At 39.0% G+C, this 18,688-nt stretch overlaps 1 protein-coding gene across 8 annotated transcripts in view; it reads right to left on the bottom strand.

Annotated features, from left to right (window-relative positions):
• Positions 1–545: 545 nt before the first annotated feature.
• LOC109417689 (ankyrin-3) overlaps positions 546–18,688 on the bottom strand; it is a 591,898-nt gene continuing 573,755 nt past the window's right edge. For 6 of the 8 annotated variants that reach the window (XM_062850448.1, XM_062850447.1, XM_062850453.1 and 3 more), the window contains 3 exons: positions 17,715–18,203; positions 16,623–16,767; positions 546–1,669 (listed from right to left, as the gene is read on the bottom strand). In XM_062850448.1, coding sequence (XP_062706432.1) covers positions 1,204–1,669; positions 16,623–16,767; positions 17,715–18,203 — 1,100 coding nt within the window. In that variant the 3' untranslated portion in view covers positions 546–1,203. The remainder of the gene's footprint in view (positions 1,670–16,622; positions 16,768–17,714; positions 18,204–18,688) is intronic. The other 2 variants (XM_062850452.1, XM_062850454.1) reach the window with 1 other exon arrangement.

Raw genomic sequence — 18,688 nt, 5'->3', positions numbered from 1 at the left:
AGTGCATCAGAACTTCAAACGCACAAATCTCAAGAAGCAAGCTTCACACAACAGTGCATTTCATTATTCTGTTCTTGCTCACTCGTAATAAGCTTAAAATAAGAAGATCAGGTGCGCTGGTTTTGTTTACGATGAGATTTGTGCCCTCAAAATCTTGAGTAGGTACCAAAGTCGGCCATTGTGGCGGCCATTTTGGGATTCTAACAAGTCTGTCCTTAAAAAAGTCTTGAATGCCAATATTGTTATGAGTCATGGATATGGAACCTTGTCGCCAAGTTATGGAACCATCACACTGAGTCTGCAAATCATGGCACAGATGCCGATGACATAGTATAACGTATATGCGGGTACGAACGTGTTGCGATCAAAAGATTTGTATTGCTGATATTTATTCTGTTTATTACGTATGACACCCACGTATACATGTCATGCTTTGCTTGTTGCATCTTTATGGCTGCACGCTTAGTCATAAAACAATAATATTGAGTTCATGTAAACATGAAATAAATAATTGGGGCAATTCGAAGCAATATTCACCAACTAGGTAGTCAAAACTGATAAGCATTTTTATTTGTAGGTAATAGCCTAGTTTACCACTGTTAACCATTAGAAATTGGTATTACGAATGACAGATACAGGATTCATGCAGTTTACTTATGTTTTCATGAACTTATACCATGATTCCAGTGTGTATGCTTTATAACTTGAATCAACTTGCCACTTTCCACATCAAAAATCGAAAACATAACGCAGAGTTTCATCACATTTCTTCCACTTCGAGTTTAAAATTTTCAATTTATTCACCTTTCATGTACAATTTGTCCCGCACTACGGTGACCGACGATCATCACTGAGACTTAGCTAATACTTCTACTAACAAACTTAGTAGATCTGATGTCAGAAAAAGCACATTCCAACGCACAATTAAAACACGCTAAATACACAATTAAAAGTTATGAAACCTTCAACGGAATAACCTAGCATAAGAGTTAAAACAAATACGATCGATTGCTGATCGTCGTCGATCGTCTGATCTCGACCTCGACCTTTCTGCGCAACGGTTTTTGGCCACAATAAACTATCGAAACAATATTTTTTACGCTTCACTTATCAGAAACTTTTTACAGAGCTGGTGACGCTCGAAACGTCCTCAAACGCACCCTAAATCTATACAAGACTTACCCCAAACTCTCCGCCTTCGCCTTAATTCCGACGCTCCTCGTTCATGAACTCGTCGACGATCGTGTTGATCGAGGGTTTGGCGTCCGGTTTACCATCGACCACCTCCGTCACGGTGACGGTTCGCGTTTCCTTGACCACTTCCGGCGTGTTGGACTGCTGCAGCAGCTGCGTCGTGGTGGTGATCTTCTGCAGCAGTTCGTCCTCCGGGAAGTCGACATCCGTCGAGGTGAGGGTGATCGTGTTGGTCGTCGTCTTGGTGGTTGTCGTCGTTGTCGAATGGTTCGGCGAACCGGGTTCGTCGGCGTCTTCGCTGCTGGTGGTGGTCACCGTCGTCACCACGGTGTTCGATCCGTTGTTGCTGTCGGAGGAGTTGGCTGCGGCGAGTTGCATTTGCTCTAGCAATTGCCTCTGCAGATCCTCCGGCAGGTCGTCCGAGGTGGCATTGATGGTGGTGGTGGTCGTGGTGATCACCGTCGTCCGCACGGTGCTGCAGGAGAAGGAGGATGAAAAAACGTTATAAGGTGGAAAATCTACATCCGTTTAAATCAAAATGCACCTGAAATCCTCTATCCTTCAAATATTCAGTGTTCCTTAAGAAGTTTTCCAAGAATTCATCCCCTGGAATTCTCTCCAGGATTTCCACAAAATCAACTTCAGGAATTCATCAAAAATCATCCAGGATTCCCCAAGAAGTCTTCCAGCAATTGTGCATGCATCCTTCCAGGATTTCCCTGAGAATTCTTCCAGAATTTCCCTAGACATTTCTCAAGGAGTTTCCCGGGAATACTTCCACTAAGCCATGAAAATTCTTTCAGAGTTACCAGGGAATTCCTCCAGCAGTTCGCCGGGAATTCCTCCAGAAGTTCCTCGGAAATTCCTCCAGGAGTTCTCCGAGAGTTCAAGCAGGACGTCCTCGGTAATTTCCCCAGCAGTTGCTTGATAAATTCTCCAGGAGTTCATCGGGTATTCCTCCAGGAGTTCTTGGAATTCCTCAAGGAGTTCCACGAAAAACCCGGAAGGAGTTTCTCGGAAATCTGTCCAGGTATTCCCTAGGTTTTCGCCCAAAAGTTCTTCGGGAACTCCTCCATGATTTTCTCAGGAAATCCAGTAGAAGTTCTCTAGAAATCCTGTAGGAGTTTCTGAAAAATTTCTCCAGTAGGTCCTCGGGAATTCCTCCAGGAGTTCCTCGGAACATCAATCAGAAGCTCCTAAACAATTCCTCCTGGAATTTCTTGTAAATACCACTAAGAGTTCTTCGGGTATATGTGCAACAGTTCTACAGGAATTCCTCCAGGAGTTCCTCGGGAATTTCTACAGGAGTTCTACGACATTCCTCCAGAAGTTTCTCGGGAATTGCTCCAGAAGTTCCTCGGAAATTCCTCCAGGAGTTCCTCTGGTTTTTTTTTTCCTGGAGATCCCTGGCAGATTTATCAGAAGTTCCCAGGAAATTAATTCAGGAGTTCTCCGAGAACTTCTGCAGGAGTTCCAGGGGAATTTTCCAACGAATTTCTCCAGGGGTTCTTTGAGAATTCTCGGAATTGCTCCAGAAGTTCAACGGGAATTCCTCCAGGAGCTCCTCGGGAATTTCTTCGAGAGTTCCTGAGAAATTTCTCCAGGACTTCCTCGGGAGTGTCGCGTAAAACCTTGAGAAATCTCAAATATTCGGCAAAAGTTCGGCAGTATAAAATATGTTGAATATTCTAGGAGGTTTTTGACAATTTACCTATATCCTCAGAAAGTCATCGAGGATCTTCTCATGTCTCGGTAAAAAATAAAGAATACTAAGGAACTCGTAAGGAATTCACTCTTAATTAGATCAAGGATCTTCTTAGAAATTCGGAGAGATTTTTTTCGGGGAATCTATCGAGAATTTAGCAAGAAATTCTTTCAAGATGAAACCAAGAATGCACTTATGCTCTTGCTCCAATTATATTCCATTCAATTTGCTAAAGATCTTGGAAAGAACTTTTTTAAAACTCCATCGACATTTCACACTTCTGTTAAGTTTTCATTTTTTTTTTTATTCATTCATATTTCTTAAAATTGGCATATCGATTCCAAGATTTATTTAATTCCTATGTATATTAAAAATCATTATTATTAAAAAAAATCGGCGATCTGTGATCACAGATATCTGTAGGAAAAATATGAAAAAAAGCTGTGTTATTGAAGATAAATCTGTGTATGTGGCATCACTGCTGACGACTACATACTACATTGGCAGAGAGGGAAGCGACTTTTGAGGGAGTATCCCCCAGCTAGAAATCCTCTACATAGAGATAAGCGAAAGTTACATTTATCGATTCGACAACGCTGTTTGTTTTATTTACAACAGCTTCCAATACTTGCCACAAAGCTAGATGTTTAAACTTTATGCGTGACTTTGTTGTGGTGCAAGTTGCTTTACCGTTTACCGTTTGCTAATTATGGTCGACCTTTTTTTCCAAATTATGAAAAAATAGCAGCGCAATCGGAGAAATCTGAAATGCATTGCCAAGACTAGCTCTAATCATATTGGCAGAAGTGAATCAAGCAGCAGCAATGAAAGTTTTGTCGAGAAGAGCAGCTACAAAAGTTTCTTCATGAGCATAAACTTTTGAAAGCAGAATTAATAAAATATTATCTTTTTTACTAAATGCACATGTACCATCAGCGTTTCGATATTGAAAACAAAAAAAATAGTTCTTATTACAATACCGTTCAAACGACACATTCTTACAAACGATAAACATGTTCATTTGGCTCACACTTTGACAGTTCTCTCTGCACGATTGGCTCACAATGGCCGCCTCCGCATATCTCTATTATGTAGGATTACTACCCCCAGCGACCAGCCAGGAGGAGCATGTAGCAAAATAGCACCTGCAGAGGAAGTGCAAATGAGTGGCACAGAACTCACGCGGGTTCTGAACCGCTACCTAAGATGATGGTAGTCACTGCGTAACTTGATAAGCTGAGCTTATCGGGTACACCAGAGGGCAGAACAATATCATCAAGGACCTTAAGCAGGGTCTGCTGAAATTCCGCAAATCGTTGACTCTGGCCAAGACGGTATACGACCAATTTGAATGAACCCTTACAGCTCTGAAGAAGAAGACGGCGCAGGAAGGTATGACCTATTTGGTGCTAGTCCAAGAGGTCCTGGGCGAGGAGGTAGAGGCTAGAGCCCTGATGACAGAGACGACTCTCCAGTGTAAAAACCTACAGGGGATAGACAAAATGATCGGGACAGGCAAAATTTTCACTTTCCAAAAAATGTTCAACTAGCAGTAACTTTTCGAAAAGTGCATCAAATATTCTCAAATTTTTACTGTAAGTTCTTCAACTAGTTGTGTATCAGTGGACAAAATTTGGAAAAGATCGGACAATTCTTCACGAAGTTATAAAGATTTTTGAAAAAGATAAAATTATCCGATAGCCAACTTTGAGCTGTTATATCTCCGGATTCAATGAACCGATTGCAATGAAATTTTGACCATTCATGACTTATATAATGAACTCTGGAAAACATTTAACTTAACTTGAAATTTTTATTAAGCGAAAAAGTTACAGCGATTTTATTTTTTTCACGATTTTTTACTAAATTGGTCTATTTTTAATATGCATCCCATTACTTTTTCAATTTATTGGCGGGTATGTTGTTACTTTCCTTCAAAACGCATTTATATATAAGTCAATTAGAGGGAAACTAGATGAACTATAATTTGCAACTTGAATTTTGAAACGATGTTGATGTTTTGGATAATTTGGTGTTTTTTTTAGAAAAATAATCTTATCGTTATAACTTTCTCCCGTGTTAAGAATTATAAGTGAAGTCAACGGTTTTTCATAGCTCATTATCTAAGTCATAAATGGACAAAGTTTCATTGCATTCGGTTCATTGAATCCGGAGATATAACAGCTCAAAGTTGGCTATCGGATAATTTTACCTTTTTCAAAAACCTTTAAAACTTCGTGAAGAATTGTCCGATCTTTTCCAAATTTTGTCCACTGATACACAACTAGTTGAGGAACTTACAGTAAAAATTTGAAAATATTTGATGCACTTTTCGAAAAGTTACAGCTAATTGAACATTTTTTGAAAAGTGAAAATTTTGCCTGTCCCGATCATTTTGTCTATCCCCTGTATGTGAGATAATTGACGCCAAGGAGTTCGCAACCGCCCTTAAACAGCAGTACGAGATCAATGTACCAAATGCATCAATCTGCTTGCGGGAAAGGTGTTTCAAGCAAGGCCAGAAGTCGTGTGAGAGTAGAGGCTCCGATAGGAGCAATATCTGCAGGAATTGCGGAGATGAAGATCACACTCTCCGCACCAACTTGGCATCGAAATACCTGATTTGTACGGCGAATAGAGACCATGCTTCGGGTGGACCTAAATACCCACGTAAAAGAACAAACATACGTCCATAGTTCAGATCACTCAGCTGAACCCAGATCACTGTGAGGTCGCCCAATTGGAGCTGTGACAGTCAGTACAGATATCGCTTGCTTGAAGATAGGTATCTGTGGATTCTCACTAACAACAGAAATTAGGTATTAGTCTTAGCGGCTACCTAATTTCTGTTGTTAGTGAGAATCCACAGATACCTATCTTCAGTAACAAATTTTGAAAACGACGTATAATCAATGCTACACCATTGATTATACGTCGTTTTCAAAATTTGTAACGTCTGTTATTATACAAAGCTACGATTTGTAATCTATCATATCCAGTAAATCTTCTCAAATGTTAATAGATAATATCAGATCAGTCATGATATCCTCGGTCATCCAAACAGTTCTTGTGTTCATATCCTAAAGTCTACGGATGTAACGGTAGCTTCTTTCATTATACAAAGTTATGATTTGTAATCTATCGTGTCCAGTAAGTCCTCTGAAAAATAAATAGATAATATCAGATCAGTCGGGATATCCTAGGTCATCCAAACTGTTCTTGAGTTTAGGTCCTACAGTCTGCGGGTGTAACGATAACTTCTTCCAATAAAAGCTACGATTTGTAATCATCATGCCCAGTAAGTCTTCTGAAAGGTTAATAGACAATATCAGGTTAGTCGGGGTATCCTAGGTCATCCAAACTGTTCTTGAATTTAGAATTCAGATCCTAAGGTCTGAGGGTGTAACGGTAACTTCTTTTATTATACAAAGCTATGATTTGTAATCTATCATATCCAGTAAGTATTCTGAATAGTTAATAGACAGTATCAGATCAGTCGGGATATACCAGGTCATCCAAACTGTTCTTGAGTTTAGATCCTAAAGTCTACGGGTGTCACGGTAACTTCTTTCATTAAAAGCTACGATTTGTAATCTATCATGTCCAGTGATTTCCTCTAAAAGTTACAGTGGTTGTTTTTTTTTTCAACTGAGCTTCATAACAGTAAGGAAGCCAGCCCATAATATCCCAAAAATATATAACAACGCTTATTGTTCCTCTAACTACTTTGATAAGTACAGTGGATTATGTAACACGAATTAACGTAGTGGCAAAAGCTATTATTACAAGTGTAGACCTCAAGCTATGGTCTCCGGAGTAGTGTTATTGATCTGGAATATCTCAAAACTATCTTGAAATGACTCATGATAGGCCAGGGGAATTGCAGATTATAGTTTAAAGTTGCTATTATTTATGGTGAAAACACATAAAGTTTTTCTTGTAGATTTGAAGGACTTCATTATAGAATAGTTGGGACGAACCTAGAAGTCCCAAAGGTTTGTAATAAAAAAGTAGAGTTGAGATTGGTCCAGTAACCACGGATATACATGCAACGTCACTCAATATAGCAGATATGGCTATTGTTACGAGTGTAGACCTGAAGTCCTGAACTCCATGGTAGTTTGGCTGACCTGAAATATCCCTGTAGTGTTGCTAAATGTCATTTGAAATTTCAAGAGCTTCGCGGATCCCAGCAGATTATGCAATACTATTATTTATGGCGAAAACACATTAAGTTATTCTTGTAGATTTGAAAGACTTCATTATAGAACAGTTAGGACGAACCTGGACATTCAGGTTCTTTTATATGCTAGTAGACTTCAGATTGGTTCAGTAACCACGGATAAATATGCAACGTTACTCAGCACAGCAGATATGGCTATTGTTACGAGTGTAGACCTCAAGTCTTGAATTCCAAGGTAGTTTGGCTGATCTGGAATATTCCTATAGTGTCTATAAATGACATTCATTAGTTCAAGAGCTTCACGGATCCCAGTAGGTTATGCAATGCTATTATTTGTGGCGAAAATACTCATAATTATTCTTGTAGATTTGAAGGACTTCACTATAGGACAGTTTGGAACACCTAGAACATCCCAGAATATAAAACACCTTTTGATATTCTTGACGAAGGCTCAATGAATACATATAAATGTAACCCACAACACATCCAAGTTCAGGTTTTAGAACAACTGGTATGTCAATTATTTCGTTTTTACGAATTTCATGTTGTTCAGGATGTTCTAGATTATCAATGAAGTCCCAAATACAAATATTTCCATTTTTTCCTGATAGAAGAATCAATTTGCAGCAACTTTGCCGAAGACAGTAATCTGTTTTATCGAATAGGTGAATTTATACAGCCGTTTCTATGTTGGGGTCAAATATGACCCCTCCGGCTTCACAGGGTTAAATAAAATTCCCTGAGGATTCCCGTTTTACCCAGTAGTAGACACCCCGGAAGTCTGCATAGCTGCTGAAAAAAAAATCCAGTTTACCTTTAGATTTACCTTGTCTACCGCAAAGTCCTCGTTAGATGATGACACAATCTCCTGGACCGGGTATCTATCCGTCTTTTATAATGCTACCATTTTGGACCCATCAGTGACCCAGGGACCGTTTCCGGCTAGTACGCGTTATGGATTCGCTTTGTGGGCAAAATCCATATCCCACCTCAGCGACTGCTTGACGCAGTGGCAGATGCTAGGCTGTATTACAATGATTCTGTTTCTTTTTTTTTAATGAGGCAACCTGCCAACAGACACCAACATGGCTTTGGCCGTAGGGAACGGGCCCATTGTCGTATTACGTAACGCGGGAACAGTGTTTCCCCGATCTTTTGCAGCATTTCGGGGGGTTCGACAAGCCTCTCGTCTTGACCATGACTACTATGTAACATCGCTCCAAAGATTCATGTTAGCTGACTGGCAGAGACTATCAATGCAATACATATTTGCTCCGCCCTACACTCATCGGTACGAGTTCTTAGCATCCTTCTCCTAGATTTTAGGCAGTATACGTGGAGCCCTTCGATTTCCGGGCACCACAAGTACAGGGATAGACAAAATGATTTTCACTTTGCAAAAAATGTTCAACTAGCTGTAACTTTTCGAAAAGTGCATCGAATATTCTCAAATTTTTACTGTAAGTTCTTCAACTAGTTGTGTATCAGTGGACAAAATTTGGAAAAGATCGGACAATTCTTCACGAAGTTATAATGATTTTTGAAAAAGATAAAATTATCCGATAGCCAACTTTGAGTTGTTATACCTCCGGATTCAATGAACCGATTGCAATGAAATTTTGACCATTCATGACTTATATATATATATTATAATGAACTCTGGAAAACATTTGACTTAACTTGAAATTTTTAACAAGCGAAAAAGTTATAGCGATTTAATTTTTTTCATGATTTTTTACTAAATTGGTCTATTTTTATTATGCATCCCATTACTTTTTCAATTTATTGGCGGCTATGTTGTTACTTTCCTTCAAAACGCATTTATATATAAGTCAATTAGAGGGAAACTAAATGAACTATAATTTGCATCTTGAATTTTGAAACGATGTTGATGTTTTGGATAATTTGGTGTATTATTATAAAAATAATCTAATCGTTATAATTTTCTTCTGTGTTAAGAATATTAAGTTAAGTCAATGGGTTTTCATAGCTCATTATATAAGTCATTAATGGTCAAAATTTCATTACATTTGGTTAATTGAATCCGGAGATATAACAGCTCAAAGTTGGCTATCGGATAATTTTACCATTTTCAAAAATCTTTATAACTTCGTGAAGAATTGTCCGATCTTTTCCAAATTTTGTCCACTGATACACAACTAGTTGAAGAAACAGTAAAAATTTGAGAATATTTGATGCACTTTTCGAATAGTTACAGCTAATTAAACATTTTTTGAAAAGTGAAAATTTTGCCTGTCCCGATCATTTTGTCTATCCCCTGTATGCTGGTGTGTCCCCGTTCCTGGGGAAAGATTTTCTTGACATTCTGGCGTCACACGCGTGACAGAGGTTTCCGAATAGATTGTCACCAGACAGGTTGTCGGTGTTACATGGTGTTACCCTCCATGAGCAATTGCTCCACGAATGCTGTCAGCCGCAAAGTTAGCCATCCGCCATGACTATCGATGACTCTCGGATGTGGCTGCCTTACTTCATCCTCAACCCTGTACCGAACCACCAGATGGCAATGTGTGTACCTATCGTCAACCCTCCAGTCTGAGTTAGGGTATGGTATCTTTTGGACCCGGAGTCCAAAAGGTCATGCACTTCAATGAAGGACTCTGCACTGTTCATACTGTAGATATTTCTGTCGCCTGTGTTCGCGACATCAACGTTCAGCCTAGCTCTACATTCGAGTAGAGTCCAACCTCTTGAGTTGGTCCAGCGATTGCCCCATTCTAACCACGGGGCTCTATCCCGATAAAGCGTTTGATAGCGAATCTAGCATGAACGAGAACTGGTTCTTTGGACCTTTGGTGGGAGACATAGCAACTGCAGTAGTACACCCCGTTAGTACTCGCTACACGCACAAAAATCCGTTCCGATATACGTGCACTCCCAATCACGGCAACGGGAACAAACGGGAACTGTGCATAGCAACGATAACAACAATAAGAAATGTACACCTTGAACTAGATTTCACGTTTTCTAGAACGCCCATATTGACAGCTGGAACTAGTTCCAGTCTTAGATAATTATCTAAGTTCCAGTTCACGGTGTATATATTTGCTTGTTCTCATATTTGCGTTGTTCACGTTTATCAGAACGGTTTTCTGAGCGTGTATTGTGCCGCTAGCTTACAATTCAGTAACAAATTTTGAAAACGACGTATAATCAATGGTGTAGCATTGATTATACGTCGTTTTCAAAATTTGTTACTGAAGATAGGTATCTGTGGATTCTCACTAACAACAGAAATTAGGTATTAGTCTTAGCGGCTATCTAATTTCTGTTGTTAGTGAGAATCCACAGATACCTATCTTAGATACCTATCTTAGATAGGTATCTGTGGATTCTCACTAACAACAGAAATTAGATAGCCGCTAAGACTAATACCTAATTTCTGTTGTTAGTGAGAATCCACAGATACCTATCTTCAGTAACAAATTTTGAAAACGACGTATAATCAATGCTACACCATTGATTATACGTCGTTTTCAAAAACCTATCTTAGATAGGTATCTGTGGATTCTCACTAACAACAGAAATTAGATAGCCGCTAAGACTAATACCTAATTTCTGTTGTTAGTGAGAATCCACAGATACCTATCTTCAGTAACAAATTTTGAAAACGACGTATAATCAATGCTACACCATTGATTATACGTCGTTTTCAAAATTTGTTACTGAATTGTAAGCTAGCGGCACAATACACGCTCAGAAAACCGTTCTGATAAACGTGAACAACGCAAATATGAGAACAAGCAAATATATACACCGTGAACTGGAACTTAGATAATTATCTAAGACTGGAACTAGTTCCAGCTGTCAATATGGGCGTTCTAGAAAACGTGAAATCTAGTTCAAGGTGTACATTTCTTATTGTTGTTATCGTTGCTATGCACAGTTCCCGTTTGTTCCCGTTGCCGTGATTGGGAGTGCACGTATATCGGAACGGATTTTTGTGCGTGTAGCGAGTACTAACGGGGTGTACTACTGCAGTTGCTATGTCTCCCACCAAAGGTCCAAAGAACCAGTTCTCGTTCATGCTAGATTCGCTATCAATCGCTTTATCGGGATAGAGCCCCGTGGTTAGAATGGGGCAATCGCTGGACCAACTCAAGAGGTTGGACTCTACTCGAATGTAGAGCTAGGCTGAACGTTGATGTCACGAACACAGGCGACAGAAATATCTACAGTATGAACAGTGCAGAGTCCTTCATTGAAGTGCATGACCTTTTGGACTCCGGGTCCAAAAGATACCATACCCTAACTCAGACTGGAGGGTTGACGATAGGTACACACATTGCCATCTGGTGGTTCGGTACAGGGTCGAGGATGAAGTAAGGCAGCCACATCCGAGAGTCATCGATAGTCATGGCGGATGGCTAACTTTGCGGCTGACAGCATTCGTGGAGCAATTGCTCATGGAGGGTAACACCATGTAACACCGACAACCTGTCTGGTGACAATCTATTCGGAAACCTCTGTCACGCGTGTGACGCCAGAATGTCAAGAAAATCTTTCCCCAGGAACGGGGACACACCAGCATACAGGGGATAGACAAAATGATCGGGACAGGCAAAATTTTCACTTTTCAAAAAATGTTTAATTAGCTGTAACTATTCGAAAAGTGCATCAAATATTCTCAAATTTTTACTGTTTCTTCAACTAGTTGTGTATCAGTGGACAAAATTTGGAAAAGATCGGACAATTCTTCACGAAGTTATAAAGATTTTTGAAAATGGTAAAATTATCCGATAGCCAACTTTGAGCTGTTATATCTCCGGATTCAATTAACCAAATGTAATGAAATTTTGACCATTAATGACTTATATAATGAGCTATGAAAACCCATTGACTTAACTTAATATTCTTAACACAGAAGAAAATTATAACGATTAGATTATTTTTATAATAATACACCAAATTATCCAAAACATCAACATCGTTTCAAAATTCAAGATGCAAATTATAGTTCATTTAGTTTCCCTCTAATTGACTTATATATAAATGCGTTTTGAAGGAAAGTAACAACATAGCCGCCAATAAATTGAAAAAGTAATGGGATGCATAATAAAAATAGACCAATTTAGTAAAAAATCATGAAAAAAATTAAATCGCTATAACTTTTTCGCTTGTTAAAAATTTCAAGTTAAGTCAAATGTTTTCCAGAGTTCATTATAATATATATATAAGTCATGAATGGTCAAAATTTCATTGCAATCGGTTCATTGAATCCGGAGGTATAACAACTCAAAGTTGGCTATCGGATAATTTTATCTTTTTCAAAAATCATTATAACTTCGTGAAGAATTGTCCGATCTTTTCCAAATTTTGTCCACTGATACACAACTAGTTGAAGAACTTACAGTAAAAATTTGAGAATATTCGATGCACTTTTCGAAAAGTTACAGCTAGTTGAACATTTTTTGCAAAGTGAAAATCATTTTGTCTATCCCTGTACTTGTGGTGCCCGGAAATCGAAGGGCTCCACGTATACTGCCTAAAATCTAGGAGAAGGATGCTAAGAACTCGTACCGATGAGTGTAGGGCGGAGCAAATATGTATTGCATTGATAGTCTCTGCCAGTCAGCTAACATGAATCTTTGGAGCGATGTTACATAGTAGTCATGGTCAAGACGAGAGGCTTGTCGAACCCCCCGAAATGCTGCAAAAGATCGGGGAAACACTGTTCCCGCGTTACGTAATACGACAATGGGCCCGTTCCCTACGGCCAAAGCCATGTTGGTGTCTGTTGGCAGGCTGCCTCATTAAAAAAAAAGAAACAGAATCATTGTAATACAGCCTAGCATCTGCCACTGCGTCAAGCAGTCGCTGAGGTGGGATATGGATTTTGCCCACAAAGCGAATCCATAACGCGTACTAGCCGGAAACGGTCCCTGGGTCACTGATGGGTCCAAAATGGTAGCATTATAAAAGACGGATAGATACCCGGTCCAGGAGATTGTGTCATCATCTAACGAGGACTTTGCGGTAGACAAGGTAAATCTAAAGGTAAACTGGATTTTTTTTTCAGCAGCTATGCAGACTTCCGGGGTGTCTACTACTGGGTAAAACGGGAATCCTCAGGGAATTTTATTTAACCCTGTGAAGCCGGAGGGGTCATATTTGACCCCAACATAGAAACGGCTGTATAAATTCACCTATTCGATAAAACAGATTACTGTCTTCGGCAAAGTTGCTGCAAATTGATTCTTCTATCAGGAAAAAATGGAAATATTTGTATTTGGGACTTCATTGATAATCTAGAACATCCTGAACAACATGAAATTCGTAAAAACGAAATAATTGACATACCAGTTGTTCTAAAACCTGAACTTGGATGTGTTGTGGGTTACATTTATATGTATTCATTGAGCCTTCGTCAAGAATATCAAAAGGTGTTTTATATTCTGGGATGTTCTAGGTGTTCCAAACTGTCCTATAGTGAAGTCCTTCAAATCTACAAGAATAATTATGAGTATTTTCGCCACAAATAATAGCATTGCATAACCTACTGGGATCCGTGAAGCTCTTGAACTAATGAATGTCATTTATAGACACTATAGGAATATTCCAGATCAGCCAAACTACCTTGGAATTCAAGACTTGAGGTCTACACTCGTAACAATAGCCATATCTGCTGTGCTGAGTAACGTTGCATATTTATCCGTGGTTACTGAACCAATCTGAAGTCTACTAGCATATAAAAGAACCTGAATGTCCAGGTTCGTCCTAACTGTTCTATAATGAAGTCTTTCAAATCTACAAGAATAACTTAATGTGTTTTCGCCATAAATAATAGTATTGCATAATCTGCTGGGATCCGCGAAGCTCTTGAAATTTCAAATGACATTTAGCAACACTACAGGGATATTTCAGGTCAGCCAAACTACCATGGAGTTCAGGACTTCAGGTCTACACTCGTAACAATAGCCATATCTGCTATATTGAGTGACGTTGCATGTATATCCGTGGTTACTGGACCAATCTCAACTCTACTTTTTTATTACAAACCTTTGGGACTTCTAGGTTCGTCCCAACTATTCTATAATGAAGTCCTTCAAATCTACAAGAAAAACTTTATGTGTTTTCACCATAAATAATAGCAACTTTAAACTATAATCTGCAATTCCCCTGGCCTATCATGAGTCATTTCAAGATAGTTTTGAGATATTCCAGATCAATAACACTACTCCGGAGACCATAGCTTGAGGTCTACACTTGTAATAATAGCTTTTGCCACTACGTTAATTCGTGTTACATAATCCACTGTACTTATCAAAGTAGTTAGAGGAACAATAAGCGTTGTTATATATTTTTGGGATATTATGGGCTGGCTTCCTTACTGTTATGAAGCTCAGTTGAAAAAAAAAACAACCACTGTAACTTTTAGAGGAAATCACTGGACATGATAGATTACAAATCGTAGCTTTTAATGAAAGAAGTTACCGTGACACCCGTAGACTTTAGGATCTAAACTCAAGAACAGTTTGGATGACCTGGTATATCCCGACTGATCTGATACTGTCTATTAACTATTCAGAATACTTACTGGATATGATAGATTACAAATCATAGCTTTGTATAATAAAAGAAGTTACCGTTACACCCTCAGACCTTAGGATCTGAATTCTAAATTCAAGAACAGTTTGGATGACCTAGGATACCCCGACTAACCTGATATTGTCTATTAACCTTTCAGAAGACTTACTGGGCATGATGATTACAAATCGTAGCTTTTATTGGAAGAAGTTATCGTTACACCCGCAGACTGTAGGACCTAAACTCAAGAACAGTTTGGATGACCTAGGATATCCCGACTGATCTGATATTATCTATTTATTTTTCAGAGGACTTACTGGACACGATAGATTACAAATCATAACTTTGTATAATGAAAGAAGCTAACGTTACACCCGTAGACTTTAGGATATGAACACAAGAACTGTTTGGATGACCGAGGATATCATGACTGATCTGATATTATCTATTAACATTTGAGAAGATTTACTGGATATGATAGATTACAAATCGTAGCTTTGTATAATAAAAGACGTTACCGTTACACCCGTAGAATTTAGGATCAAAACTCAAGAACAGCTTGGATGACCTAGGATATCCCGACTGATCTGATATTATCCATTAACCTTTTAGAAGACTTACTGGACATGATAGATTACAAATCGTTGCTTTGTATAATGAAAGAAGTTATTGCTACACTCGTAGACTTTAAGAAGTCTTATGAGTAGACACCCTGATTGTATACTTCGACGTATTCACTGCCGTGCTATTCACAATTGTCCAACGTTGTGGGAACCGCTATTAGTATGGGACAATTATGGCAGTTCAGGGAAACGCTCAGGCCACCATGCCTAGGAAAGTTCAACCAAGAATTAGGCCATTGGCCACTGGCGTACTGGTGGACATGTGAAAACAATATCTGAAATAACTCTTTACAGAACTTATCGGAGAACTTCAGAAGAAACTGTGACAGAACTTTCCAGTCGACCTCCAAAGAAATACTTTGGGAGAACTTTAAAATGATTGTACTGCAACTTTACTTCACAAAAACATGTGAAAAATGTCGCAGATGAATCAATTACTCCTGAAGAATGTCCGAGTGGCAGAGGACCACAGAGTGAAATGCTTTTGACTAGCACCCAGAACAATAGTGCAATAGAAATAACTTTGGGGAGACAAGCGCAGAAGTAAAACTATTTCGCCGCAGATAGATAGACCACGGATAGTGTGGTAGCTGAAGCTTGGAATAAGCAAGCATGGACTAGAACATTATCAACTTATTTTCGAAGATTGTAGGTGGGAATTTTGTTACGGTCGCCATGTGGTAGAAATGTCCTGTCAAACGGCCTGGCCTGTTAGGCTGTAGCCGTGACAATGTTTGGATTTATTGTGAAACGGAATGTTGTTTCCCTGTGTTTCTGGCCTCACGATTTAGTACACTCAAATTTCGATTTTCATTGAACTACTAAGGGGATTCACTAAACAGTGTAAACTGATTAAACTGATTAAACGTCGTGATCACCAAGGCAATCTTTGATTATTTCATTCGCAAAATCTTGAAACATTTCAAATAAGCAGAAAATCATGGCTTACGCAGAAATTTAATCTGTTTAGTGAATCCCCCTACTGTGTATAATGGGTAACTGCAAATCAAAACTAATGTTGGTTGAAGCAGTAGATTATCAAGAGAAGGTACATTTAAGGTGAAACATCAGATAGTACATGTACATCAGATAGCCATGTACAAATATGGCTGAAATAATGGCCGACTTGAACCTTTACTCTGAAAACATAGCACTAATTTTAAAAATTCCTAAACAAATACGCTTGATTTGGATTATCTGCCTCTTTTTGTAAATAAGCAAAGCAAAGCCAGAATAATCAAATACAGTGTGATTCAGGGTTTCGCTCATCAGATTTGTGCCTCTAAAATTTGTATGAAATATCGAAATATGATTTTCCGATGTTTTACCTTAAAGTTTCAACTTGGAACGAATCGATTGACACACTTACCCATCTTCCGTTTCGTCCACGATGGTGTTGCTTTCCGTTTCCGTTCGGCAGTCCGCTGCACTCGGCAACCGTCCGTCTTCCGCCGCCGGTGGTTCACTTGGTTCCACACATGTTACCTGGTCCGTGTTTTGCACTAGGTAGTTCTCTGCAAACAGCACATTCAAGAATGTTAACTTTCGTGATCGATTGTCAAACTGCTAACAAATCTAAGAGAGCGTTGTTTATCGTCAGGCATTCTCACTGGGTTTTTTTATTTATAGCTATGGCGGTTTTTAAAGTCGAACCATTCAAAAACTTTTAGAGGATTGTTAGTGAATTCTACTTGAACGTTACGGGAGATAAACATTCTGCAAATAGGCGAAGAGTTATCGACATTATGGGGATATCCAAGAGGAAGGTTTTCATTAACTTCTCTATCATTTACTGGCAGTTTTAGGCACAAGCTTACTTAAGTAACAATATTAGTTTTAAGAGCGTTTAGTGGGTGACGCTTGATACTTGTAGACTATTTCGAGACCGTGATAAAACGTTGATAAGAGTTAGTTATCTTATAGATAATATTAATAAGTTTATTCAAGTTTCTACAGATGATAAATGAATGCACCACTGCAAATTGATTGTAAACTACCATGCAAAAAAAAACACGCAAAATGTCTGATATTGTTCCAAAAAATGAAAAAAAAAATGCCCAAAGGCAGCAAAGCAATGTTAATCGTCATGAAATGAAGCAAAGCGACTTAAAACTAGGAAAAGCAATAAACATGTTGAACCAACCAAAATCAAACAAGCACACAACAGTAAACAGAAAATAAAATACTAAAAACAATCGGATAGTTAGTAACCAGCAAAGAGGAAGAGACACACGAAAAACTTTTGGGGTTAGTAACACGCACTGGTGAGATGGTTAGTATTGATTGGTGCAGTATCAGAACAGTGTGCCACATTAGCGAAGAAGTTGCTCTTGCAGTTATAGGGTATCCATGGAACAACTGTTGAATGTTGAGGTATTGCAGCCAACGAGAGCGAGAGGTCCAAATACAGGAAGGAAAATAGAAGGTGGTAAAATTATGAAGAGATTACAGTTCTACATACTATCATCAGTGGAGTTGCTCTCGTTTGCCGAGTTATTCTGAATGACCGTCACCACTTGCTCGGAACTGATCCCATCACCGTCAGCAGTCAGGTCGCAGAAATTAGGGTCGTTAGTAGAAGTGCCGGTGGTATCGGTGATTTTGATCGGTACTAAAATGTCCATTTCGGAACAGAAAGGTGCCTGGTGGTCGTCATCCAACAGTGTTTCACAATTGACAGCTTCAAGGTCGATCAGACCTTGCGAATCGTCACCATCGCCACCGGAAGTAGATAGGGCCAATTTTGGTTCCGAGAGTGGTTCCGCACCGTCGTCAGTACCTTCGACGTCGGAGACCATGGTCGCTTGAGTTTCTTGCGGTTTGATTTCTGAATCTCCGGCTTGAGTTTGGGTAATACAACTGTTATCTACTGAAACCACACTTTCGGAAATAACTGCTGCGGTGTCAACGGCGGCTTTATCGCACTTTTGCTGGGCAGAGATGACTTTACCTTGAGTGGTATGATAGCAATGGCCAATATACATAATGGTGAGTTAGAAAACTATAGTGCTCGCAATCAGTGGGGATTTTTAGAGTGGATTCATAAGAAAAGGGTTTTGAGGTATTTGACGTACGAGGTGTTCAAATTGAGGTATTTCTGATCGTCGGCTATCTCAATCACAACAATTCGTTATTGTTTTGCTAATTCAATGAATATTTCACAGAAGCTCAGAAGAAATCTAATGTCAACAGAGATTGCAATCGATCAAGAACTATTCCTGTGTGACTGTTGAAGGAGTTTCTAAAAGTACAATTCAAGGTAATTTTAACAAGAATCGAAGGAAACTTTGGAGCCACCAAATTGTGGAGGTGTAACGCAATGTCCAAAAGAATCTACCAAGGACTATTCCTGAAGAGAGTTTCGACAAGAATTAGAGGATACATGCCCGATAGGGTAATTTTCCAATTGTTGCACGGTTAAAAACTCGCCTATTG

The sequence above is a fragment of the Aedes albopictus genome, chromosome 2 (assembly GCF_035046485.1).
Source record: "Aedes albopictus strain Foshan chromosome 2, AalbF5, whole genome shotgun sequence".
NCBI lineage: Eukaryota > Metazoa > Arthropoda > Insecta > Diptera > Culicidae > Aedes > Aedes albopictus.
The sequence above is the reverse complement of the archived record's forward strand: the minus strand, read 5'-3'. Positions and strand labels throughout refer to the sequence as shown.